Genomic DNA, 26,842 nt, shown 5'->3' on the forward strand with positions numbered 1-26,842 from the left:
GTCATATGTCTGCCGCAATGACGCAGTCCTGGGGAAAAAAAAAAAAAATTATCGCAGATCGCCACCATTACCAGTAAAAAACAAAACAAAAAATATCTATCCCCTATTTTGTAGATGCTATACCTTTTGCGCAAACCAGTCAACATACGCTTGTTGCACTTTTACCAAAAATATGTAGAAGAATACATATTGGCCTAAACTGATGAAATTATAAATTTTTTTGGATATGCATTGTCGCAGAAAGTTAAAACAAGAAAAAAAATTTTTTTTTTTCCAAAATAGCCAGTCTTTTTTTGTTAATAGCGCAAAAAATAAAAACCGCAGAGGTGATCAAACACCACCAAAAGAAAGCTCTATTTGTGGGGGAATTTTTATATATATATATATATATATATATATATATATATATATATATATATATATATATATATATATATATATATATATATATATATATATATATATATATATATATATAAAAAATGGCCTGGAAAGGAGCTGAACTGGTTAAAAAAGAAAATCTGCATTATTGTTATTTTTTGATCTTTTTTTTATGCATAGGGGAGATTTAATTTTAGCAATGCACAGAGATGGGGGGGGAAAAAAAGTGTCTTTTTCACATACCTTTGTACATTATTTTGTATCCAAAAAAACTGTCAATGACAATCAACACTGCGCTAACCCCAAAAATTACATACAAAAAAGCTGCTAACACAATCACAAGGATATACAGTAGTGAAGAAAATTCCAAATGTTAAATTATAGTGTAGCGCTATATAAAATATGATTAAACCACTAAGTGATGTGACAATAATATATAAGTATCAAAATTGCATGACATACAAAAGTGCTTGCCCAAACTGCCCAGCAATTGCATAAATAATGAAAAAATTATAATGAACCCAAAAAAAATGTGAAAACAGTCCAAAAAATCTGTTATTCGATTAAATCCAATCCACACGTGAGAGGGAAAGAGCCATCCACCTTCGTCCTATGAAGACCACATGCAGGCACCCTGTGGCATATCCATCACCAAATAAGATGTAGGCTTACCAGATAGAATGGATCCAAACGAATATACATTCGAAGGATCAATCAAACTTCAGAATATTCTCATATAGAGTTGTCCAACATAAAAAAGGCTCTCCTGGGAATTCTCAATCAAGTATTCAAACGATGGGAAAATCTTCCACTTTAAACCTCAACGCCCATTGTAGAACTCATACAGGAGGAAAAATGAGGGCCACAATAGTGTAAATCCGTTTTAAAAAATTTAATGAAATAAGTAATGAACTTACATGAATCCAAATGAATAAAGCGCTTTTATCATAAAAACAGAGCTGCAGTAGGAGTCCCGACGCGTTTCGTCCTCAAAAGACGTCATCTGGGGTACTACTCCACTGCAGACCACTTCCTTTTATACTTAACTTACTAATTTGGGCGAAAATTCGATCTGCCTGTGTCACCGCATATTACTTCCGGTTCGACCAGACTTCCGGCGTGCGTTCCACGCCTCGTTACTGTGTTATTTAATAATTGACCCCGTATTAATATATCCCCGAATGATGGAATAAAGCTTAACTTAATAAGCGTCAAAACCAGCCTCATAAACGTTACTGAGTAAAGAGAGGTGAGTATATTAAGATCGTGACATTATGCATAGTACGTCACTTCCGGGTCACGAGTACCAGTAAGCTGGTTGACCAATCAAAGGGCCAACCCACAAATTATTCCGACATCACTTCCGCTTTTCGCTGAGCTGCGACGGAAGTGATGTCAGCCAAACAAAGGCTAAGACGCACCACGCCTCCGGAATTCCCACGTGAGGACACGTCGAATCCCGGAATCCTTGGATCTTCGGTAGGTAGTAGATTGTGGGAATTCGAGGAGCAATGGGAACTAAAAATGTTTTCTCTTTATTGTTCAAAATTTTTAATTCATAGCCTCTATTTATCAGATCCCTAAGTTGTCTTTTATATAAATTCGTAGGATTGTTGGGGAGTCGTTTATAGGTGCCTGGTTCATCCAGGATTCTCTGCATTTCCATTTCATAATGTTCTCTATCTAAAATCACAACCCCCCCACCCTTGTCCGCCGGACGTATAACGACATCCTTTTGTTCACACAAGGACCTAAAACCAATACTGGAAAAGGAAGGTCGATTTACACGTCTGGCGGGCAATTTGTCTAGGTCGTTTAATACCAAGTCCTTAAATATTTTTACTGCTGGCGCAGTGGGCACAGGGGGTACAAATAAAGATGGGTTAGCCAACCCCGAATGTACCGTTCCTGATGTAGCCGCTAGATAATCAGTCCTAAAAGGGTTAGTTGTTAAATACCTTTGAATGTTAATTTTTCTAATAAATTTGTGTATGTCTATAAATGTACCAAACTTATTAAGTTGTTTGGGAGGTGCATACTTCAGTCCTTTATCAAGTACTGATAATTCAGCCTGAGAAAAAACTTTTTTACTCAAGTTGAAAACACCCTGTCCTCTTAAACACGCCTTCTTTTTCCTCCTTTGTACTCGTTCTCCCCCTCTGCACCCTCTCTTGGATCTTGGTCCCTTTTTCGGGCGTGTGGATCCTCCCGAAAATCCTGATTTCTATAGTTGGTATTAGGTGGATTATACACAGATGGTACATATGTGTTATTCCTATTATCTCTGTCATATACCTCCCTCAATGGGGAGAACCTATTGTGTGTAGACACCATAGCCACGTTTGAATATTGGGATCCCTCATAATGAGGGTTAGGAGGGGGGGGGGCACGTCTAGGTGATGGAGAGTAATAAGGTGAATTGTTATATTCTCCATATTGATGAGTATTGTGATTATACGGACGTCCTCTATTGAACCCACGACCTCCTCTCCTACCTCGATTATTACCCCTTCCTCTTTGGGGGTTGTTAGGAGTATAAGGGGTATAATGAAGTACCCTTTGTTGGGAGGATGGTGGGCCATCATACGGCCTACTATGTACTGCTTCACTATAAGGCCTGGGGGGTATGTCAACCCTCTCCGGTACTGCAGGGCCTGCAAATTGGGATCCCCCAATGGATTGTGGATCAGTAGCAGGAACATTCTGGCTAGATTTCTGCCACCTAAAAACAGTGCCCGTCTTATAGTCGTTAACGTCTCTGGAGTACTTCTTTTGTTTCTTATATTTTTGCTCCCTGTCTTCCTTTTCTAGATGGTTCCGCAAATTAGCGGAAAGAGAATTATATTCCGGGGTGTCCTTATAACCCCCCAATTTATCCTTAATCTCTTTGATTTCCTGATCAAGGAGAACCATCCTGCTGTTTTTCCTAGCAATCAGGAAGCCCAAAAGATTGATTCCTGCTTCATTAAAATATTTGAACCAAGTGTCCAAATCAATTTCACCTTGTTGGGGATTTACATCCCACCTAAGACTTCTTGGGACCATGTGCTCCGCAATATACTGTTGCAGGAACACTATGTCCCATTGTAGATGGAGTTCAGATGTCATAATATTTTTAAGTCTCATGAACATCCCTCCCACCTCTGTATTGCTACCAGTTGCAACAAATACACCGTCCGTGTTAACCTTGTGTAAAGCTCGATATTCAAAAATATCCATCTCCACAGTGACTTATTAAAAGAAAGAAAGGAGTGAAGGGAATATGCAGCAGTGTGTATATCCAAACAATGTGTATCCAAAAAAACTGTCAATGACAATCAACACTGCGCTAACCCCAAAAATTACATACAAAAAAGCTGCTAACACAATCACAAGGATATACAGTAGTGAAGAAAATTCCAAATGTTAAATTATAGTGTAGCGCTATATAAAATATGATTAAACCACTAAGTGATGTGACAATAATATATAAGTATCAAAATTGCATGACATACAAAAGTGCTTGCCCAAACTGCCCAGCAATTGCATAAATAATGAAAAAATTATAATGAACCCAAAAAAAATGTGAAAACAGTCCAAAAAATCTGTTATTCGATTAAATCCAATCCACACGTGAGAGGGAAAGAGCCATCCACCTTCGTCCTATGAAGACCACATGCAGGCACCCTGTGGCATATGTGATTTTAGATAGAGAACATTATGAAATGGAAATGCAGAGAATCCTGGATGAACCAGGCACCTATAAACGACTCCCCAACAATCCTACGAATTTATATAAAAGACAACTTAGGGATCTGATAAATAGAGGCTATGAATTAAAAATTTTGAACAATAAAGAGAAAACATTTTTAGTTCCCATTGCTCCTCGAATTCCCACAATCTACTACCTACCGAAGATCCATAAGGATCCAGTAAATCCTCCTGGTAGGCCGATAGTAAGTGGCATTAATTCGGTCACTTCACGAATTGGCCGTTATATTGACTTTTATTTGCAACCCCTCGTCAAAAAAACTCCTTCCTATCTTAAGGATACCGGGGCTACAATCAGGAGGCTTGAAAGTATTGAGCCTTATGAACATTGCATTATGGCTACAGCGGATGTAGCGTCCCTTTATACATGTATCCCACAAGGGATGGGTATTGAGGCTGTTCGGCATTACTTAAATCTTGATGACTCTTTGGCATCATTCCAATGTGAATACCTTGTGGAGCTTTTGGAATTTGCCATGGAGCACAACTACTTTTGGTTCAATGATAATTTTTATTTGCAACAACAGGGGGTTGCAATGGGGGCAAAATTTGCCCCTAGTCTTGCGAATTTATTTATGGCTAAATGGGAGGAGGATGTCGTCTATGCCCAACGGAACCCTTCATTGGTCCTTTGGGCTAGATATATAGACGACATCCTCCTCCTATGGAATGGCTCTCCAGAGTCTTTGGTGAAGTTTTTTGATGATTTGAATCGCAATGACAGGGGTATTTCACTTTCAGCTGAAATGAGTTCCTCCAAGATTATTTTTTTAGATTTGCAAATAGAGATTGTGGACAGTAAGTTTGTGTTTAAAACACATTTCAAACCAACAGATCGAAACAGTTTTATTTCCTTGGACAGTTGTCATCACAGATCATGGTTAAGTTCAGTTCCACGCAGCCAATTTTTACGTCTGCGGAGGAACTGCACTGACCTTGATACATTTAAGACCCAGGCAGAAACCCTCAAGCAGAAATTTGAGGTTAAAGGATATGATGCCAGTATTTTGGATGGTGAAATACGGAAAGCTATTGACACCAACAGGGAGACTCTTGTTGCGGAAAAAGCGTACAGGGAGCCGGATGACACTTACAGATGGTCTATGCTGACATCTTTTTCGATACAGCATAGACAAATTAAAACCATTATAAATAAGCACTGGGATGTGTTGAGGAGCGATCCTGTTCTAGGCTCTAAATTGCCAGAACAGGCAAAGGTTCTCTTTAGGGGAGCACCTTCTCTACGGAGTTTAATTGCTCCTAATGTTGTTAATCCACCTAGGCGGCCATCGTTTTTCCACAATTTAACGGGCTATTATCCCTGTAAAAAATGTATTGTGTGCCAATTTAACATCGCTGGTAGGCACAAAACAACTGAGTTTACATCAACAACAACCAATAGAACACACACTATTAAGACATTTTGTACTTGTAGTACTAGACACGTGGTATATTTAATAACTTGCCCGTGCGGGAAACAGTATGTGGGGAGAACCACGAGAACGTTTGCAACTAGAGTAGGAGAGCATATATCCCTGATAAAAAGTAAGATTTCTAAACATACTGTCCCGAAACATTATAGAGAATGTCACAACAGTGACCCTACAGGCACACAATTTCTGGCCATCGACAAATACACACCCCCTTGGAGGGGTGGAGCTATGACTCGTGGTGTTTCCCAGTTAGAGACCTACTGGATATACACAATTCGATCTTATGTTCCGTTTGGTTTAAATATTGAATGGGACATCAACGCGTTCATTAATGATGGGTAGATCTATGCTGGTAATTGTCCTGATGGTTCTAGTTTCTAAGCCACTTGAATTTTTTGGGGTTCATCTTATGTGAACATGTTTGTCTATATATTTTATTTTATTTTTGGTGTAGCCGCTATTTATTTATTTATGTAATGTATTGTTTTGGGATAGAATTCTATCTGCCCTCAGTGTCAACGCATTGGTCCTTGGGTTCTTTTGTACTCACTGGCTTATACAGAATTACGGTTGGGTCTTATATACACATGTGTGTACCACCATGTGTATATCCATTCCTGATAACTTCAGGAATGGACGTTCCACTGTAAGGAGTTTGTGGTGGAAATCTGTCTATTCTGTACATTTTAACATTTTCGATAAAATATAATTTGGCATGCAATTATTTTTGTTAAATTTAAATTCGGCATGTATTTTATCTTTTTTATATGAGGATAGTGTATTTTTTATGTTTTTTAATTTTATTTTTATTTTTAAACGATTATACAAAAAATATTTTCTGTCTCCTTTTCCTCTTCTATTCGTTTTTTTTGGACCCGGTATTATCAGGGGTTCCGGTTTGAATATGTGCGCTTCAAGCGCACATCTATTTGCGTTTCATTAGCAATTGGTTGTAGTGCGTGACTATCTGCTGTCATTTTTACAATAAAGTTTAGTTTATTTGAAGTGCGCTCCAGCGCACTTCTGTTTGCGTTCCGCTGCGGGTAGACGTCGGGACGTTTAGCCACATCACTTCCGGGATTCGACGTGTCCTCACGTGGGAATTCCGGAGGCGTGGTGCGTCTTAGCCTTTGTTTGGCTGACATCACTTCCGTCGCAGCTCAGCGAAAAGCGGAAGTGATGTCGGAATAATTTGTGGGTTGGCCCTTTGATTGGTCAACCAGCTTACTGGTACTCGTGACCCGGAAGTGACGTACTATGCATAATGTCACGATCTTAATATACTCACCTCTCTTTACTCAGTAACGTTTATGAGGCTGGTTTTGACGCTTATTAAGTTAAGCTTTATTCCATCATTCGGGGATATATTAATACGGGGTCAATTATTAAATAACACAGTAACGAGGCGTGGAACGCACGCCGGAAGTCTGGTCGAACCGGAAGTAATATGCGGTGACACAGGCAGATCGAATTTTCGCCCAAATTAGTAAGTTAAGTATAAAAGGAAGTGGTCTGCAGTGGAGTAGTACCCCAGATGACGTCTTTTGAGGACGAAACGCGTCGGGACTCCTACTGCAGCTCTGTTTTTATGATAAAAGCGCTTTATTCATTTGGATTCATGTAAGTTCATTACTTATTTCATTAAATTTTTTAAAACGGATTTACACTATTGTGGCCCTCATTTTTCCTCCTGTATGAGTTCTACAATGGGCGTTGAGGTTTAAAGTGGAAGATTTTCCCATCGTTTGAATACTTGATTGAGAATTCCCAGGAGAGCCTTTTTTATGTTGGACAACTCTATATGAGAATATTCTGAAGTTTGATTGATCCTTCGAATGTATATTCGTTTGGATCCATTCTATCTGGTAAGCCTACATCTTATTTGGTGATGGATATGCCACAGGGTGCCTGCATGTGGTCTTCATAGGACGAAGGTGGATGGCTCTTTCCCTCTCACGTGTGGATTGGATTTAATCGAATAACAGATTTTTTGGACTGTTTTCACATTTTTTTTGGGTTCATTATAATTTTTTCATTATTTATGCAATTGCTGGGCAGTTTGGGCAAGCACTTTTGTATGTCATGCAATTTTGATACTTATATATTATTGTCACATCACTTAGTGGTTTAATCATATTTTATATAGCGCTACACTACAATTTAACATTTACATTATTTTGTAACTTGATGTGTGCTCAGTCACCTGTCTCCAATTAAGTGAAATAATCACCAACAATGCTGCAGCAATAGAGGGTTGGGAGCCTGGTCCCCAACAAGGCTACCATGAAGACATGGGGGCAATTAGACTATTGTGGTACAGTAGAACACTATGTGTGATGACACTATGGATGATGGGTACAAGTTTCTCCAATCCCTATCCTTGGTAATTAGAGGCCACACCCATTTTCCAACAATGCTGCAAACACACTTGCTATAAACTTTTTCCATGTACTCGCATTAGTTTCTATAAAGAGTTTACACTCCAGTGGAATATGAACTCTGCAATAGGGGATGAAAGCGGTAGTTTAATAATGTGCAATTTCCTCATTTTGGGGTCCCCCAGGTGGGTTATGATGTAATATGCTAGCATGCCCAGCATATTATAGCATACTTACTGTGTATACTGAGCCCCCCCCCCCAGTGCTGTGATCGATCTGGCAGGTCCTGGGCATTTGCATATTCTGTACCATCAGCCTCTTCAATGGCTGACATCACAGAAGCATAGATCAGGGCCATAAATGTTCACTCAGCAGTACGTGCGCAGCTCAGTGTACATCACAAATGACAGCAGGGTGGATTTGATTTAAATCAGTGGTCATCAACCCTGTCCTCAGGACCCACTAACAGGCTGGGTTTTATGTATTACTTTGGGGAGATGAAGACTAGAATGCTGCAATCACTGATTTCAATATCACTGTATTTCAGTTATCTTGCAAACCTGGCCTTTTAGTGGGCCCTGAGGACAGAGTTTATGACCACCGATTTAAATCACTAATAAAAAGGCTTAATTTAAATTATAATTTTTAAAGAGCAACTGTCATCTCTGTCCTGCAGCAGATCCCCCACTGACCCACTGTTGACTCACCAACAGTCCCATTCACTTTAATGGGCAGTGACACAACAAGGTGAGGGGTGTGGCGGCAGCAGGTGAGTGGACGCCCGCTAACAGGCACTGCCATGATGGATCTGAAATGACAGGTGCTCTTTAAAATGTAAGGGCTTAGTCTTTCTGGTAGTTAGAATCTTAAATATTTGCAAACAAAATGAAAGGTTTCCTATTTAGAATAATAAGCTGTCAGGTTAGTAATTGGCGATATCAGAACCGATTCAATCATACAGTTTGTGGTGTACATAGATTTGGAAAACAATGGGATAAAGGAATATTCCCGAATTTTGTTTTATCTCATGGTTACTAAAAAATTGTGTGCATGCATCAAAGCAGTGCATGTTATCTCAGCTTGCATTCACTGAATGAGTTTAACAAACAATATTTCAGAATATACAGCCTCATGCTACATAACTAAGCTCCATTTCATGCTGAATAAACTAAATTATTAAATGCATCTTAAATAGAAAACCATTTTCAGAAAGATTTTTACTCCAAAAGCATCTTATTAAAAATAAATGTGATTTATTTAAATCAGATTTTTTTTTATTTAAAAGTAAAACAGATTTATTTTATTTTTTTAAATCATTGACTTATATCCACCCTGGATGACAGGCAGGGGGAAGCATTTACGACAGAAGTGATGGATAGGCCTGTCAGAAACACTTGAATGAGAGTGCCAGAGCATGTGTGGGACTTTTGAGAAGCTTGTGTTCTGCATTTCGCTGGATTTGAGACAGAAAAAGTCTGCATTTACACCTGAGCAAAGCACATGCTCCAGTGATTTTTAAGCAGGAGTTTGTTTCCCCGAGATGGGCAAGGGGAACAGTGCAGTCCTTCAAGCACAAATTTTAATTTTTTTTACATTTCTTCACTTACTTCCTGGTTTCCATGCCTAGGCAAACCATGTCATACACCCCAGGGGTTTTCTCAGCTAAGCACACTCCTCTTGTCTGCATGCATGCGCTAAGGGCAAATGGATTCCAGGAAGCGAATGCTACATGAACCTTCTGCCCTTACTCAAGATGGCTATGGCCAGAAATGCTAGTCGGGTGTTTTTCAATGTGATTTATCAGCAAAATAAAGCGTCATGAGAGAGACATGGAGAGACGGGTGAGTTTGGTTTGAATATTAAAAATGAATTAAACAGCATTTTTGGTTTGTAGTGCAGTTCTGCTTTAATATGTTAAAGCACTTATAAGATTTTAGCAGTTGGGTGTACATATACTTTAATGTTAAATCACTCACGTTTATCCTGTGGAAGTTAATACTCCAATTTGCACCAGCTCTGGATGGAATAAATCGATCTCCGTGCTTGCTTGGAGAAGACATAGGAGAATTTGAAGGAGTCAATGTCCTTCTCATCTCTGCCACCTGAAAAAAAAAAAATTCAGAAAAAAATTATAAGTTTGATCTGCATTACACAAATATTTCTAATAGAGGAATAAAATGTGATCATGCTACTTGGGAGTTGTTTACACATAGAAAATAGAATGCCTGTCAAAATGGGCAGTGTTAGGGTCGTAACTGCTACACTGGCACCAAAAAGAGGCTGAAGATTTTTATGCATTTTTGCACGCATGCGTACCCAAGGTCTTAATGAAACATAACTTGACAGCTTAAAATTACCTTCAAATGGGGAACTGCTCCCCAATTAAATATTGCATTTTCAACTTTAATAGACAGCCAGTATCATTTAACCCACTTACGCTGAGCCCACGCTATCATGGATTTGTCCCCAGTCTGTGACTGGACAAAGAATAGAATGAGAATGCAGAGCGATAAGCTCACCCGAGTCACTTTTCCTTCAATAATCATGCTCCTGTCACCAATTCCTTATACTTCTCCCTGTCCCACTCTGAGCTCTGTTATAGATCTCACCAGACGCAGGTCCGTTCAGTTCCATGTGCTTTTTACTGCACAAAATGCATGCTCAGTGTATTCAATGTATTCCAATGGCTCTAGTTTACACCATGCAGTCAGTTTCTGCACCAGAAACTGACTGCATGGTGTGAACAAGAGCCATTGGGAAACATGGAAAACACTCTGCATGCGGTGTTAGTTCAGAAAAAAGGGAACGGAAGTGAACGGACCTGCGTCTGGTGTGAACTGGCTCTAAAGGGGACTGCAAGACACTGATAGCACAGTAAGAGTACCTGAATATAGCCGAGGTCCCCCTTATTAAATTTTGTTACCATTTGCTGAACACCAATTCAACAAGGTCTTTCCTGAGGATTGGACACAAACTGACCTGCAAATTCAAGATGAGGCCATAAAAAGGTAGAATCAAATTTAGCCATTGAAGGCATGTCCTTTTAAAAGAATTAGAGCCAAAGCTTTTTTAGCCCTACTACTTCTGCGGATCACAGGAGTGCATTTCCTTCCACAACCCTATATTCAGCCGATAGCTGGTTCACTCAGCCAGTCCAGACTCTGGAGAGATCCCGACTTAAATTGTTAGTATCCACCCAGATGCTCAAAACAACGACTGGCTACCTTTCAGCGAATCAGTGAGAGTCTGAGCCAGTCACTCCTGCCTACACCCCCCCTCCCCACAGGGAGCGCTGGAGAAGCAGAGAAGAGAGCCGTGACCAAAAGACACCAGTTCTCTGCTCACTGAAGACAGAGAACCGAGCGCTCTCCTGCGCCACCTATTATGGCCATAATTTTAGAAGGTTACCCCCCCCTTTTGTTTAGGTAGGTAGGTGCGTTGGCAGTAAAACGCTATTTTTAGCGGTGCTTTACCACCAATTTCGCAGCGCTATTAACACCCCCCCCCCCCCTTCACTAGCAGCCGAGAAAGGGTTAAAAGCACTGAAAAGCGCTACTGTCGGTGGTATAGCCGCACTGCCCCATTGATTTCAATAGGCAGGATCGTGAAAGAGCGGTGTATACACCACTCCTTCACCGCTCCAATGATGCTGCTTGCAGGACCTTTTTTACCGTCCTGCCAGCATAACACTCCAATGTGAAAGCCCTCAGTGCTTTCACATTGGAGATACAGCAGCGGCTCTTTCAGGGTGCTCTGCAGGCACTATTTTTAGTGCTGTAGTGAAAGGGGTCTTACTCTGATACCCCTAATTAAAATCTAGTTGAATCAATTGCCTTCAGAAGAAGGCACCAGACAGGTCAGGGATAAAGTTGTAGAGAAGTTTTTTTTTGTTTTTAACACAGGGAATGTTTATTGAATGAACTGCACAGTACACATGTAAATGCAAAATATACATTGTCAACAGGAACATAGTTAAACAGGGTATACAGAGGGGGAGGGAGGGAGGGAGGGAGGGAGGGCAGGGTTCCCACAGCATAGCAATCTGAGGAGGGGGGGGGTAACTTAGAAAGCAGGAGAAGGGAAGGGACCAGACCTGACTCACTAGGAGGGACAGGGTCATCACACCAGCCACACATCAGCTATTCTAAGGGAGAATATCATAATACATTTATATTGTAAGGCGTCTGGCTTCTTCCTAGGCCGCCCATATTTTGTCAAACTTCTGGGAGCAGTTTCGGCCAATGTAAGCGAGTTTGTACAATAAAGAATAAGGTTGTACGTTTAGTAGCTACCAGATTGTCCGTAATGCCCAGGAGGAACACAAGCAGATCTATACTAGGTGGAGACCCGCCACTCCATTTATATCAACCACCACTGCTCGCCAATGGGTCTGAGGGACTGAACACCCCCCCCGGCCACATGAAAAAAAAAAAAAAGTCCCCACCGACTGTCTGCACTTGGGGCACATATTCTCCATCCCCGGATAAATGACGGACAGTCTATGCGGGGTATAGTACACCCTGTGCAGAAACTTCAACTGCACAAATCTGTCTCTTGCCGAGATCATAAGTGGAATGCATTTCTGCAGTCCCTCTGACCAGTCCTCAGTCAGGGCTGGAATATCTAGTTGCCATCTAGTGAATAATGAAAGCATTTTGGAGACGTCTTTACATGCAAGTCTTAAGTAGATGATGGACAGTGTACGATCTATGTTAGTGGCATTGTAGAGAAGTTTAAAGTTGGGTTAGGTTATATATATATATATAAATCCCAATCTTTGAACATCTCACGGAGCACCATCATCCATCATTCAAAATGGAAAGAGTATGGCACAACTGCAAATCTACCAAGACATGGCCGTCCACCTAAATTGACAGGAGAGCTTTAAGGTGACTTTCAGACTGGGGGTAAAGTGCCACTATTTATAGCAGCAATTTGCCGTCATTTTTGCTGAGATTTTAGGCCGCTAGCGGGGAGCTTTTAACCCCCACTAGTGGCTAAAAAGGGTTAAAACCTCCTGCAAAGCTCTGCTGCAGGGGCGCCATGCTGGCGGTTTGGCACCGCTGCCCATTGATTTCAGTGGGCAGGGGTGCTTTAGGAGAAGTGTATACATCACTCCTCACCAGTCATAGTTAGTAAGGTTGAATAAAGACACCAGTCCAACCTGAGTGATTATCTACAATTGTCCCTATCCCTGTACATTGCACACTCACATCGGTCCCTACCCTCAAGAAGCCCACAATCCAAGGTCCCGCTTCATATACTAAAGGCCAATTTACCTACCTGCATGTCTTTGGATTGTGGGAGGAAACCGGAGTACCTGGAGGAAACCCACACAGGCACAGGGAGAACATGCAAACTCCAGGCAGGTAGTGTCGTGGTTGGGATTCGAACCAGCGACCCTACTTACTGCTAGGTGAGAGTGCTAACCCCTACACCACTGTGCTGCCTTGACTCAGCTTGTAGGACTTTTTTTGGTGTCCTGCAAGCGCACCGCTCCAGTGTGAAAGCACTCAGGCTTTCACACTGGAGTGAGAGGAGAGGCTCTTTACAGGGGCTAATTTTAGTGCTAAAGCGTAAAGTGTAAAGCGCCTCGGTGTGAAATCAGCCTAATCAGAGAAGCAGCCAAGAAGCCCATGGTAACTCTGGCAGAACTACAGAGATCCACAGCTTAGGTGGGAGAATATGTCCACAGGACAACTATTAGTCTTGCACACCACAACTCTGGCCTTTATGGAATAGCAGCAAGACGAAAACCATTGTTGAAAACCTGTTAAAAGCTGCAAAAGACTTGAGACTAGGGAGGAGGTTCACCTTCCAACAGGTCAAGGCCCCTAAACATACAGCCAGAGATAAAAATTTAATGGTTTAGATCAAAAGCATATTCAGGTGTTAGGTCTAGACTTTGTCTAAAACCAACTGAGAATCTGTGGCAAGACTCAATGAACACTCTCCATCCAATTGGACAGACCTTGAGGTATTTTGCAAAGAAGAATGGGCAAAAATTTCACTCTAGATGTGCAAAGCTCATAGAGCTATACCCAAAACAACTTGCAGCTGAAATTGAAGCAAAAGGTGGTTCTACAAAAAGTATTTACCAGGGGGTGGGTGGCTGAATACAAATCCACCCGACACTTTTCAGATATTGAAAAAAAAAAAAATAAAATAAAAAATTTATATTATATATATATAAAAAACATTATTTTCCTTCCACTTCACAATTACGTACCACTTTGTGCTGGTCTATCACATAAAATCCCAATAACATACATTTACGTTTTTTTGTTGCAACATGACATAAAAATGTGGAAAAATGTCAAGGGGTGTGAATACTTTTTCAAGGCACCATATACACACACCACACACACACACACACACAGTATCTCACAAAAGTGAGTACACCCCTTACATTTTTGTAAATATTTTTTTTTCCCATGTGACAACACTGAAGAAATGACACTGTTATACAAACAGTACACTCACTACTTTACATTGTAGCACAGTGTAAATTTGCTGTCCTCTCAAAATAACAACACACAGTCATTAATGTCTAAACTGCTGACAACAAAAGCGAGTACACCCCTAAGTGAAAATGTCCAAATCGGGCCCAAAATTTCAATATTTTGTGTGGCCACTATTATACTCCAGCACGGTCTTAACCCTCTTGGGCATGGAGTTGACCAGAGCTTCACAGGTTTCCACTGGAGTCCTCTTCCACTCCTCCACGACAACATCACAGAACTGGTGGCTGTTACAGACTTTGCACTTCTCCACCTTCCATTTGAGGATGCCCCACAGATGCTCAAAAGGGTTTAGGTCTGGAGACATGCTTGGCCAGTCCATCACCTTTACCCTCAGCTTTTTTTTTTTTTTTTTTTTAGCAAGGTAATGTGTTTGGGGTCATTATGTTGGAATACTGCCCTGCAGCCCAGTCTCTGAAGGGAGGGGGAATCATGCTCTGCTTCAGTATGTCACAGTACATTGGCATTCATGGTTCCCTCAATGAACTGTAGCTTCCCAGAGCCAGCAGCACTCATGCAGCCCCAGACACATTTGTCTTTGTACTCTTCACATGGTTGCCGCCACACGCTTGACACCATATGAACCAAATACGTTTATATTGGTCTCATCAGACCACAGGCCATGGTTCCAGTAATCCATGTCCTTAGTCTGCTTGTCTTCAGCAATCAGTTTGCGGGCTTTCTTGTGCATCGTCTTTAGAAGAGGCTTCCTTCTGGGACAACAGCCATGCAGTGTGCAGCATATGGTCTGATCATTAACAGGCTGACCCCCACCCCTTAAACCTCTGCAGCAATGCTGGCAGCACTCATATGTCTATTTCCCAAAGACAACCTCTGGATATGACGCTGAGCATGTGCACTCAACTTCTTTAGTCGACCATGCTGAGGCCTGTTCTGATAACCACTGTATGGTCTTGGCCACCGTGCTGCAGCTCAGTTTCAGAGTCTTGGCAATATTCTTATAGCTTAGGCCATAAAGTAGAGCAACAATTCTTTTTTTCAGATCCTAAGAGTTCTTTGCCATGAGGTGCCAGGTTTAACTCCCAATGGCCAGTAAGAGAGTGAGAACACCAAATTTAACACACCTTCTCTCCATTCACACCTGAGACCTTGTAACATTAACGAGTCACATGACACCATCACCGGGGAGGGAAAGTGGCTAACTGGGCCCAATGTGGACATTTTCACTTAGGGGTGAACTGCCTTTTGTTACCTACGGCTTAGACATTAATGGTTGTGCCAAGTAATTTTGACGGGACAGCAAATGTACACTGTTATACTCCTTTACATTGTAGCAAAGTATAATTTCTTCAGTGTTGTCACATGAAAAGATATAAAAAAATATTTACAAAAATGTGAGGTGTGTATTCACTTTTGTAAGATACTGTAAAAAAAAAAAAAAAAAAAAAAAAATAGATATATATATATATATATATATATATATATATATATATATATATATATATATATATATATAGATAGAGAGATAGATATATATACACACACATATATATATATATATATATATATATATATATATATATATATATATATATATATATATATACATACATACATACACACACACACACACACACACACACACACACACACACACATATATACACACACACACACACACACCTTTTTTTTTTTTTTAACAGTATCTTACAAAAGTGGGGGGGGGGGGGGGGGTAGGAGAAGGGAGAGTATAGACAGATTCTAGTGGTAGCGGACTTAATTCTTAGAAGGACAGAGAGGGAAATCTGTGACAAAGACCTGAAGCACCAAACTATATGCTGTCTACCGGGCGCTCGGGTTTGGCACATCATGAATCTGGTGGACAGGTTACTGGGAGGGGCTGGGGAAGAGCGGGCTGTCATGGTGCAGGTTGGCACCAATGACAAAGTCAGAGGCAGATGGAGTGTCCTAAAGAATGATTTTAGGGGCTTGGGAGCTAAATTGAGGAAAAGGACCTCCAAGGTAGTATTCTCAGGATTATTATCCGTACCTCGAGTCACACCAAAAAGGAAGAGGGAGATTAGGGATGTAAACAAGTGGCTAAGGAGTTGGTGTTGTAAGGAGGGGTTTGGGTTTCCTAGAGGACTGGGCCAACTTCTCAGTCAGTCATCAGTATTATAGAAGGGACTGAGTGCACCTAAATGAGGAGGGTGCAGATCTGCTTGGAGTAAAGATGGACAAAAAGTTAGAGGGGTTTTAAACTAGGCGAAGGGGGGGTCCAGAGGTAGCTTTAGTTAGCGCGGAACATATTCAAGAGGTTTGTATTAGGGGCATTAGTGGTAGGTCGACTAAAGCACATAAACCAAAAAGGCAAGGATAGGAACAAGTCCTAGTTGCAATCTCGGAACACCCAATAAGAGGATAGTATGCGTGGTTCCCTCTGCCCAGTCTATGTCTGGATAATTAAAATCCCCTATTAGGATGACACCTCCTTGCTGCTAATCCAAATTGTGATAGGAGGTCCACTTCCACCTCCTCCCTTGGTTTAGGGGGCCCATAGCATAATCCCGGTATTATTTTTCCCTTAGCTTCATCCCTTTGGAGCTCTACCCATAATGTTTCCACCCCCTTCCTAACCCCCTTAGAGATGTAATCTCTCACATTCACCTTTACATTATTCCTGATATATAGAGATACCCCTCCCCCTTTTTTACTCATGCTATCCCTGCGATAAAGGGAATACCCTTGAATGGTTGCCAGCCAATCATGAGAGCCGTTGAACCAGGTCTCTGAAATTCCCACAAAATCCAAATCTTCCTCCAACAACGGTATCGTTAGATCACCCATCTTGTCCGCCAGACTCCTGGCATTGGTGAACATGTCACGTAGTTTAGACCAGTCACATACAATCATCTTATTGGCCACTCCGAGATTGCAACTAGGACTTGTTACTATACTTAATAGGTTAAATTGGCTGATCACAACCATTTTAACCTACAGGCAAGCCTAGATTAGGTTTCACAACCACTTTAAGAAGAGCAGAGAGAATTCTTTGCATAGAAAGAATTGTCAAACACTTTAGTCAAGATCTCTATAACGATTCTTGATAATTAATTGTGCCGCTCTACTGCAAACCTACCAATACATGGCCGTCCACCTAAACTGACAGGTCAGGCAAGAAGAGCATTAATCAGAGAAGCAGCCAAGATGCCCATGGTAGCTCTGGAGGAGCTGAGATCCACAGTGCAGGTGGGAGAATACGTCCACAGGACAACAATTAGTTGTGCACCTCACAAATCTGGCCTTTATGGTGATAGCGCAGCACTGGAGCACTTTGATTGACAGGTAATACAGTGAGCCAATATGTGCTGCGTACTAGCACATTATGTCAAACCTCCAGCGGGCCCCATTTAAAAACAAATATCTATAGGGGAGTTTAAGTGTGCTTTAATGGCCCTGTAATTTCCCACATTTTTCATCCTTCAATAAGCTTCTAAACCTATCCTTTACCACCTTCACGTTTGTATATTTGGAACAGACAGTGAACATTGGTTGCAGTCACGTGCACTGCTCTATGCACATTACATATCCCGTAGTACCTAGTTCATGTAGAAAGCAAGCAAGAGAGGGCGGCTATGATCAGTGTTAAAAAAAAAAAAAAAAAAAAATATTATATGTTGTAAACGAGTGTCAGAAAAATGTCAGAACTACTCATTTATATATATATTTTTGCAGGTCAGAGACCCAGACAGCATTGAAATCTCAAAGTATCCAAATGAAAGCAAGATAACTAGCATATTTTAAAAAGGAGAGGCCAGTAATAGCAGCCTACATTGATCTCTTGTGAGGGTGTCATTTAAATCAACCGAGATTATAGAAACAGTGTTAGTAGGATGATATCATACAGACAAATAATACGGTCAAGAATAAAAAAACATTTTCGTAACCTACACAAGGCATGGTGTTTTCATTCTGAAGATTGATCTGTCGTAGAAGGCGCCTTTCATAGTCTTGGTCCATGTGGAGTCTGAGGTACGAAACAATAGTAAATGGTCAATGTACCACAATGCTCAGGTTCTTCAGGGTGGTGTCTAGGAGGTGCCCAATACGCCAAGCTAAGAAAAGATACACATAGTAAGACAATAGTTAAAGCCTTTAAAGATAATGCCCAAATACACCTTTTTGGTTACATAAAAATAAAAAGGCTGAGAACTACACGATTTTGTGTACTTATGTCATTTTCTATTTAAAACAAATGGAGGGGGGCAGACACACAAAAAGGTAGAGTTGGACTTTAATCGGTGTCATAATTCAAATAAAAGTAGTACAGATAAACAAAATCATACTTAAAACACAGAAGAACTGCTTTAACAAATACAGCAGCAACATAATCTCTTGGCCAAAAAAAAAAAAAAAATGAATAGTCTCAAGACTATTAGGCTACTTTCACACTGGGGCAGTCGGCGGTAAAATGCCGCTCTACTTAGCGGAGCTATTCGGCCGATAGCGGGGCACTTTTAACCCATGCTAGCAGTCGAAAAAGGGTTAAAACCACCCACAAAGTGCCGCTGCCCCACTGATTTCAATGGGTAAGGGGCGCTTTAGGAGCGGTGTATACACTGCTCCTACAGTGCTGCAAAGATGCTGTCTGCAGGACTTTTTTTCACTGTCCTACAAACACACACCACTCCAGTGTGAAAGCACTCAGCCTTTCACACTGGAGAGAGAGAGAGGAGAGGCTCTTTACAGGTGTTATTTTTAGTGCTATAGCACCTGTAAATCACCTTTAAAAGCGCCTTTAGTGTGAAAGTAGCCTTACTGCGTTTTTTCCAGTAGCTTAGGCCCCTTTCACACGGAGGCACTTCTAAACTGCCAGTAAAACACTGAGCGCTTTTGAAGAGCTTTCTATTCATTTCAATGAAGAGGGGTGTTTTTTTCACCACCCGGCCAACGCACTGCCCTAGTGTGAAAGCATAGTGTAAAAAGCGCCTCAATGTAAAAGGGGTTTTGAGAGGAGCTCAAATCATTTGTGTGTTTATTAAAAGTCAGCAGCTACAAAATCTGTAGCTGCTGACTTAATAATCAGACACTCACCAGTCCCAAGATACAGAGATATGCTCACCCAAGCCGTCCCTTCCCTTGGTCTTCTGTCCTCCGCATCTCAACTGGGGACACCCAGCTGTGACAGTTTGCAGATTCACAGCCGGGTGCCCACTGCGCATTGTGAATGGTCCCACAGATGTGTCCCAGATGACTGCGGGAAAGAAGAGGGAGGAGGACTTCTGCTTGGATCGCCTAGGTGCTCCGAGCAGAAGTGGGAGGTGAAGAGAAGCCCTAAATGAAGAACTTCCCCTTTTGGGTGGAGCTTAGCTTTAGAAGAAACCTCTTTACAAACTGCCTGAGAAATCTTTTTGCTGTTGTGTGCCCTAAAAAACAAATAACGCTAGCAAAAGCAGCGTAAGAGTTAAAAATATGGTACATGGTGTGTCAATTGTTTAACAAAATCAACAGATATGGAATAACAAAAACAGTCCAACATATGCAACTGACAAAATAAAAAAACAGCCTCATGTACACTTGCTGCTGGTAAATGGACGTTCAGAGGCAGTTGGCTGCTTTTTTCAGCTGCCCCTGAACCCCAATGTTATCTTATGTGTACATGTACACAGGTTGGTTTAAAGTGTTCCAGGCTTTTTATGTTTATTAAAAGTCAGCAGCTCCAAAAAGTGTAGTTGCTGACTTTTAATAAACAGACACTTACCTAGTCCATGGCCCAGGGATGCGGCCGAATGGAGGGTCGCTCTAAGTATCCCTGCCCGTGAAGCTCCCGGAGTGGACAGGCCATCTCCTGGGACCTGTCACGTGTCTCAGGAGATCGCCTAGAGGGAGGGGCCGCCTAAAGTGAAAGGAGGAGTCGCCTTGGCGGTCCCTGGGTGGAAAGAGGAAGTGGGACAGGAAGTCCCCCTTCTAACGAAGCCCCCATCCCCCCCCCAAAAAAATAAATGACATGCCAAATGTGGCATGTAAGGGGGCAACGAGTGCTTAAAGCGGAAGTTCCATTTTTGGGTGGAACGCCGCTTTAATGACGTTTTTAGGCAGTTCCATTTAGAGGCTTTTCTTTGAAGGCAAAAAAATAAATAAATATGAGTTCAGATGCTGAAGTTTCCAACGTTTCAAGCGGCTAAAAGCAGTACCGGCGTTTAGCTGCATTTTAGTTTAGAAGCATTTTTACATTACAAAACGTAAAAATTATAGCAAATGAAAAAAAAAAAAAAACACAAAAAAAATAAAAATAAATGTCAAAAAATTTTAATTGCTTGCAATGCTTCATAGACCATTTATATACCCCTAATGAACCCATGATCCAATCCAGTACACCACTAGTGTTGCTGTACATACATGTTGGAAAAAATATCCTACAGACATGCGCTGCACAATCAATGGATAATTCCAGTAGCAACGAACTCTGGTCCTGGCACGCAAATTCTGACTTCTTTCTAGCCTCAACAGCAACGTCAGGAGCATTTCCTTACATATTCTCATATTATGGGAGCCATAGTAAAAGCGAAATTGAGGTAGATACAAGTACATTGCTGCTGCACACTCTAATCTCACAGATTGGCAAAAATAGTTAAATAAATACTGAAAGTTAAATAATACGTAGTGATGCACCGAAATTTCGGCCGCCGAAACCTATCGGCCGAAAATGCCCTTTTCGGCTATTTGCCGAAAGAGAAAAACGGCCGATAATGGAGCGTGGCCTGGGTGGGGGGCGGGGCTCCGCCCCCGCCCCTGGTGACGCCCATCATAGCGCAGGAGAGCCACCTCCGCCGCCTTTTTGATAACAGCGCCGGGAACATCACAGCTTTCATTTCAATTGCTGTGTGTTCCCGGCCGTGCGCCGTCACACGCAGCCCCTCCCCCTTGTCCGGGCACTTAGATAGACAGATCATCCGCAGGATTGAAAGGATGATCTGTCTATCAAAGTGCCCGGACAAGGGGGAGGGGCTGCATGTGACGGCGCACGGCCGGAAACACACAGCAATTGAAATGAAAGCTGTGATGTTCCCGACGCTGTTATCAAAAAGGCGGCGGAGGTGGCTCTCTTCCCTGCACACAGTGCACAGGCTGGCTGCAAAATGGCACACAGGCTGCAATGGGGCACACTGGCTGCAATTGGCTGCAATGGGGCACACTGGCTGCAATGGGGGATGCCTCCTGTACAACGTCCCCAGTCTCTGACCACCTCCTGTACCACGTCCCCAGTCTCTGACCACCTCCTGTACCACGTCCCCAGTCTCTGACCACCTCCTGTACCACGTCCCCAGTCTCTGACCACCTCCTGTACCACGTCCCCAGTCTCTGACCACCTCCTGTACCACGTCCCCAGTCTCTGACCACCTCCTGTACCACGTCCCCAGTCTCTGACCACCTCCTGTACCACGTCCCCAGTCTCTGACCACCTCCTGTACCACGTCCCCAGTCTCTGACCACCTCCTGTACCACGTCCCCAGTCTCTGACCACCTCCTGTACCACGTCCCCAGTCTCTGACCACCTCCTGTACCACGTCCCCAGTCTCTGACCACCTCCTGTACCACGTCCCCAGTCTCTGACCACCTCCTGTACCACGTCCCCAGTCTCTGACCACCTCCTGTACCACGTCCCCAGTCTCTGACCACCTTCTGTACCACGTCCCCAGTCTCTGACCACCTCCTGTACCACGTCCCCAGTCTCTGACCACCTCCTGTACCACGTCCCCAGTCTCTGACCACCTCCTGTACCACGTCCCCAGTCTCTGACCACCTCCTGTACCACGTCCCCAGTCTCTGACCACCTCCTGTACCATGTCCCCAGTGTCTGACCACCTCCTGTACCATGTCCCCAGTCTCTGACCACCTCCTGTATAAAAATATTTTTTAAAAACAGTCATTTTCGGTATCGGTGCTGTTTCGGTATCGGTTTCGGTTTTCAGCCTAGTGTATTTTTCATTTTCGGTATCGGTTTCGGCACCAAAAAACCCATTCGGTGCATCCCTATACTGTTTTTTGTGCTTTGGGAGGGTCTTATGATGTTATCTTAAATAAACGCTCCTAGATGTGAACACGTCAAAACGCGACTAAATGGGCGTTTTTAAACACCCGTTTCAAGCTGTCAAAAAAAATAAAAATAAAAAAAATAAAATTGTTCAGAATAGTTTGACTCAAGGTCCCATGTACATTATGCCTTAGGCAATGCTTCTTGTGAGGCATATGCAAACAATGTCCAAAAGTACATAAGACTGTCTGTAAATGCCATCCTTGTATGGCAGGACCCATAAATGAAAACCCCAATGGAATAAATTCAAGTAAAAACATTACCTACCCACTTAGTTTTAAAGATACATTGTCACCTTGGCCGGATCAAGCGACAGTCTCTACAAAAGTAACCCCTCTTCTTTATACACACGTCTGGGTATTGAGGCACACACGACGATACAATCTAGAAGCCAATTGCTAAACCCAAGCACTGTCATGACCAGAAAGTGATCTAATTACTACTGCTCTGAAAAAGGGGGGTAATAATAGATAAAATGTAACAAGAAAACAGAAGGTCTGCTTTAAATCATTTGTTGCATGCATTGGTGCCAACAATGAAAATATGGAGGGTTTTCATAAATTTGGTCCAAGACTTGCGACTCTTATACCTCTGGACATCCATCCTAAACGCATTCTTTTGCTTTCCAAAAAATGCTTCTAAACTCAACTGCCTAGGAACGACCCTGTGTACACGTACTGATAAGATAACAGAGGAGAGTTCAGGGGTGTAGTGTCATATTTTGCTCCCCATCATAGAATGCTCCGGAAGGGACGCTGCGGCCGGAAATTTAGCACTGCGCATGCGCCATGCGTTCCAAATGATTTGCGACAATGCAGCCCAGTGAAACCATCAGATAATGTCAGAGAAGTGAGGGGAGGTAATCCCCTCCCTGAGCCACAGTTACCCACTCTCTCTCCGCCGCTCTCTGCTCTGTCTAAAGTTAATGTCACGATTACCTCCCCTCACTCCCGTGACATTATCTGACTGTTTCACTGAACTACATTGTTGGAAATCCTCTGGAACGCATGGTACAAGCATTTGGAACGCATCACGCATGCGCAGTGCAAAATTTCCGGCCGCAACGTCCCTTCCGGAGCATTCTATGATGGGGAGCAAAATATGACACTACAGGGGCAGCTGAAAAAAAAAAAAACGCCGGACTGCTCCCAAGGCCGGGTTCACACTTGTATGACAAATGCACCGACATTGGAAGCTCATGTTGCATGATGTGTAAAATCCATGTTTTCCTATGAGAACCATCTTAACTGGTCTGACATAAGTCAGTCCAACTTTGCTCCCTGCACTACTTTGGTCCGACTTTGATCCTACTTCAGCCCACTGAATATCACTGAAGTCGGATCGCGGTCTTAACTGATCCAACTTTGAAATGTGATTTGTGTTCTGACGATCTTGAAGTGGAAGTGGAACCCCACCCCCCCCCCCCCAAAAAAAAAAAAAAAAAAAAAAAAAAAAAAAAAAAAAAAACACTGCATGGGTTCCCCCTTCCAAGACCATACCATGCCCTGCCCTTCAGTCTGGCGTAGATGTTAAGGGGATACCCACTGTCTTCTCCCAATGTTGACTTGATGCTGCCTCCCGCTCTAATGCTAGGTGCGCAGTGTGCCACTACTTATATTGGCATGGGGCGATTAAAATCGGAAGAGACACTGGCGCTGCCCTAATAAATTAATTAAAAAACCTGTGTACCAACTCATTTTCAACTAGAATTTGCGTTTTCCAAAGCAAACCAAAAAACTAAGTATTTCTATACATCCTGGGACAAATGGTTGGCTGACCTGAGAAGTGCCCCCCTATCTTGAACTCTGTCACTTTATTCCATTTGAGTAGATCTCAAAGTATTGTGTACTAACCGAGCATTGATTATGCAGCGACCTCTCTACTTCTAAACTTCATTAATACTTATTCTATGAAACCAACACAACGTCCTGGGGTTTTTTTGGGGAACAATCTCTTTTTTTTCCCTCTTGTAATTCTTATTTCTGGTTCAGATGTTATAAATATCCTCCGCAACGTACACCTGCCTGCATACCTGTAGATGTTTGTATACCATCTTTGATGATTGTCTCATGCCAGGGTATGCCCATTTGGCAATGTTTTGTTACTATCTGTTGACAACAATAAAAATAGTAAGAAGTAAAAAAAATAAAATAAAAACCACACCTGTGTACTGTGTTTTATTTTTTACCTTTTTTTCGTGAATGGGTAGGGGTACAATGTACCCCTACTCATTCATATAAGGTGGGGGCTGGGATCTGGGGGTGCCCCATGTAAAAGGGGGCTTCCAGTTTCCCATAAGCCCCCACCAGCAGACCCCAACAACCAGGGTTGTCAGGAAGAGGCCCTTGTCCCCATCAAGATGAGGGCAAGGTGCTTTAGGGTGGGGGGTGCAGGGCCCCTCCATGCTCCAAAGTACCCCCTCTCCCCCCCATTTTGAGGGCATGTGGCCTGGTATGGTTCAGGAGGGGGCACTCGCTCGTCCCCACCCTCTTTCCTGACCTGCCGCATGCTCGGATAAGGGTCCGTTTACCAGCAGTGTACCTGAAGCCTTAGTTATATTTTAAAACTCTGTCACACAGCTGTGTTCTATGGTGTCGGATGCAAGCTACTAAGGATGTTTGCTCTGACACATATAAGTTAGCATGGCCACCTGGACGGCAAGATATACAGCATGCTTCAGTAAAATTTCCAGTCCCACATCCATAACTCTGTATGACTTGATGCCATTTTCTAGTAAAAAAAAAAAAAAGGGGGGTATTAAAGCAGTATTAACCCTGGTTCACATTGGTGCATTTTGACACGCGATTTGACATGTCAAAACGGCAGCAATTGCCAGCAATGGCACCATCCTGAATTTGCACTGCTTCAATCCCGCAGCGTGAACCTGGGCTAAAACCCAAAAGCAAATATATTGCAGCTTACCAATTCTTAGATGTGATGGATGCATTGGTTTACTTTTTTAGGCTCTATTTTAATCAGCTAATCCAGCCAATCAAACACAAACTGTCCAGCAGAATTTATCAGTTTACATGGATGAGACAAACCACTTAAAGAAAAAGGAAGAAAAAGAAAACTGATGCAGCCACCACATAATGATTGCAGCTTACCAATGTATTACATTTTTGGTTTAACCACTTGCCAACCACGTTATAGCAAAATGACTTAATTCATTTTAGCAAAAAAAAAAAAAACACAACACAACCCAGTGGTGATTAAATACCACCCCCCAAATAAAGCTCTATTTGTGTGAAAAAAATAAAAAGAATTTCATATGGGTGATGCATGACCACACAATTGTGGCCAAAAAAGGTGGGCATTAAAGCCCACATATGCGTCGCTTGGGCAGCTGATGCACAGAGACTTAGCTGTCAAAGACAATGGAGCTTTAACCTATAAAAAAATAACATTTTGAAAAAACTTGATTTTTAACACAGATAAGACATACTATCTTTTCTGAATTAAATTTCCATTACCTATGTGTCCACATTATATGTGAAGATCAGTGCAAGAATTTCAGGATGACTGAACTCTTGTGCGCAAATGGAAGTGATGTTATCTCGACCCAGCCGATGGAAACAGCCAGGGATCAATATCCAGAAGCCTCCAGGTTGAAGATGACAGGGCAAGTGGGAGCTCCGAGGGATCACAGAGCAAGAGAACAGATGAGCATAGTTCCGCTTGTTTACACAACAATGTACATTCAGAGTGCAATTCTGTGTGCGTTTACATGCTTTTGTAATGCATTTGTGCTTCATTTATTGGCATATGAGCAGCATTTACATATGGTGCAAACAAAGTAGCAAGCTCTATTCTTTTTTTTTTTAAAGAGGCGTGAAAGCAGCGCAAACTAGGCTTATTGAAATATATTCATTTTTCTTGCATACAGGTTTGTACTGCGTTTAACAGCACGTATGACTTCATCTGGTGTAGACACATCCCTAAACAGATCAGCATTTGGAGTCACTACACCACATAACCCTGCAGTGCATGAAGCTGAAATGTTTTGTGACATTTGCAATTGCTGCACATGCCAATTGTAATTTAATGTTTCAATCTGCAGTCGCTGTAATGTTCATCATCACTACCACACATGCGTGCGGGAGCCCTCGATTCCAGCAAGGTATGCCAGACCTTCAGAGCGCATGCGTCGGTGACGTAACTGGCACGTGCACGTTTAGGAGTTATTAATTTTACCTACAGATATGCCTTATTATAATAGGCTTACCTGTAAGTAAAAATTACTAAGTGGGGTTTACTACCACTTTAAACAAGCAGCTTTTCTCATCAGAGCACTTGGAGTGCACCGGGTGATCATAAAGAACC

General features: G+C 42.2%; 1 protein-coding gene across 1 annotated transcript in view; it reads right to left on the bottom strand.

Moving 5' to 3' along the window:
* FZR1 (fizzy and cell division cycle 20 related 1) overlaps window positions 1-26,842 on the bottom strand; it is a 119,393-nt gene that overhangs the window by 89,835 nt on the left and 2,716 nt on the right. Inside the window, exons 2-3 of the mRNA XM_077475825.1 lie at window positions 18,376-18,539; window positions 9,919-10,044 (exon numbers count right to left, since the gene is read on the bottom strand). Of these exons, the coding sequence (XP_077331951.1) occupies window positions 9,919-10,044; window positions 18,376-18,444 (195 nt within the window). The 5' untranslated portion in view covers window positions 18,445-18,539. The remainder of the gene's footprint in view (window positions 1-9,918; window positions 10,045-18,375; window positions 18,540-26,842) is intronic.

The sequence above is a fragment of the Lithobates pipiens genome, unplaced genomic scaffold, assembly GCF_037356315.1.
Source record: "Lithobates pipiens isolate NorthernLeopardFrog02 unplaced genomic scaffold, aLitPip1_a1.2 Scaffold_13, whole genome shotgun sequence".
Classification (NCBI taxonomy): Eukaryota; Metazoa; Chordata; class Amphibia; order Anura; family Ranidae; genus Lithobates; species Lithobates pipiens.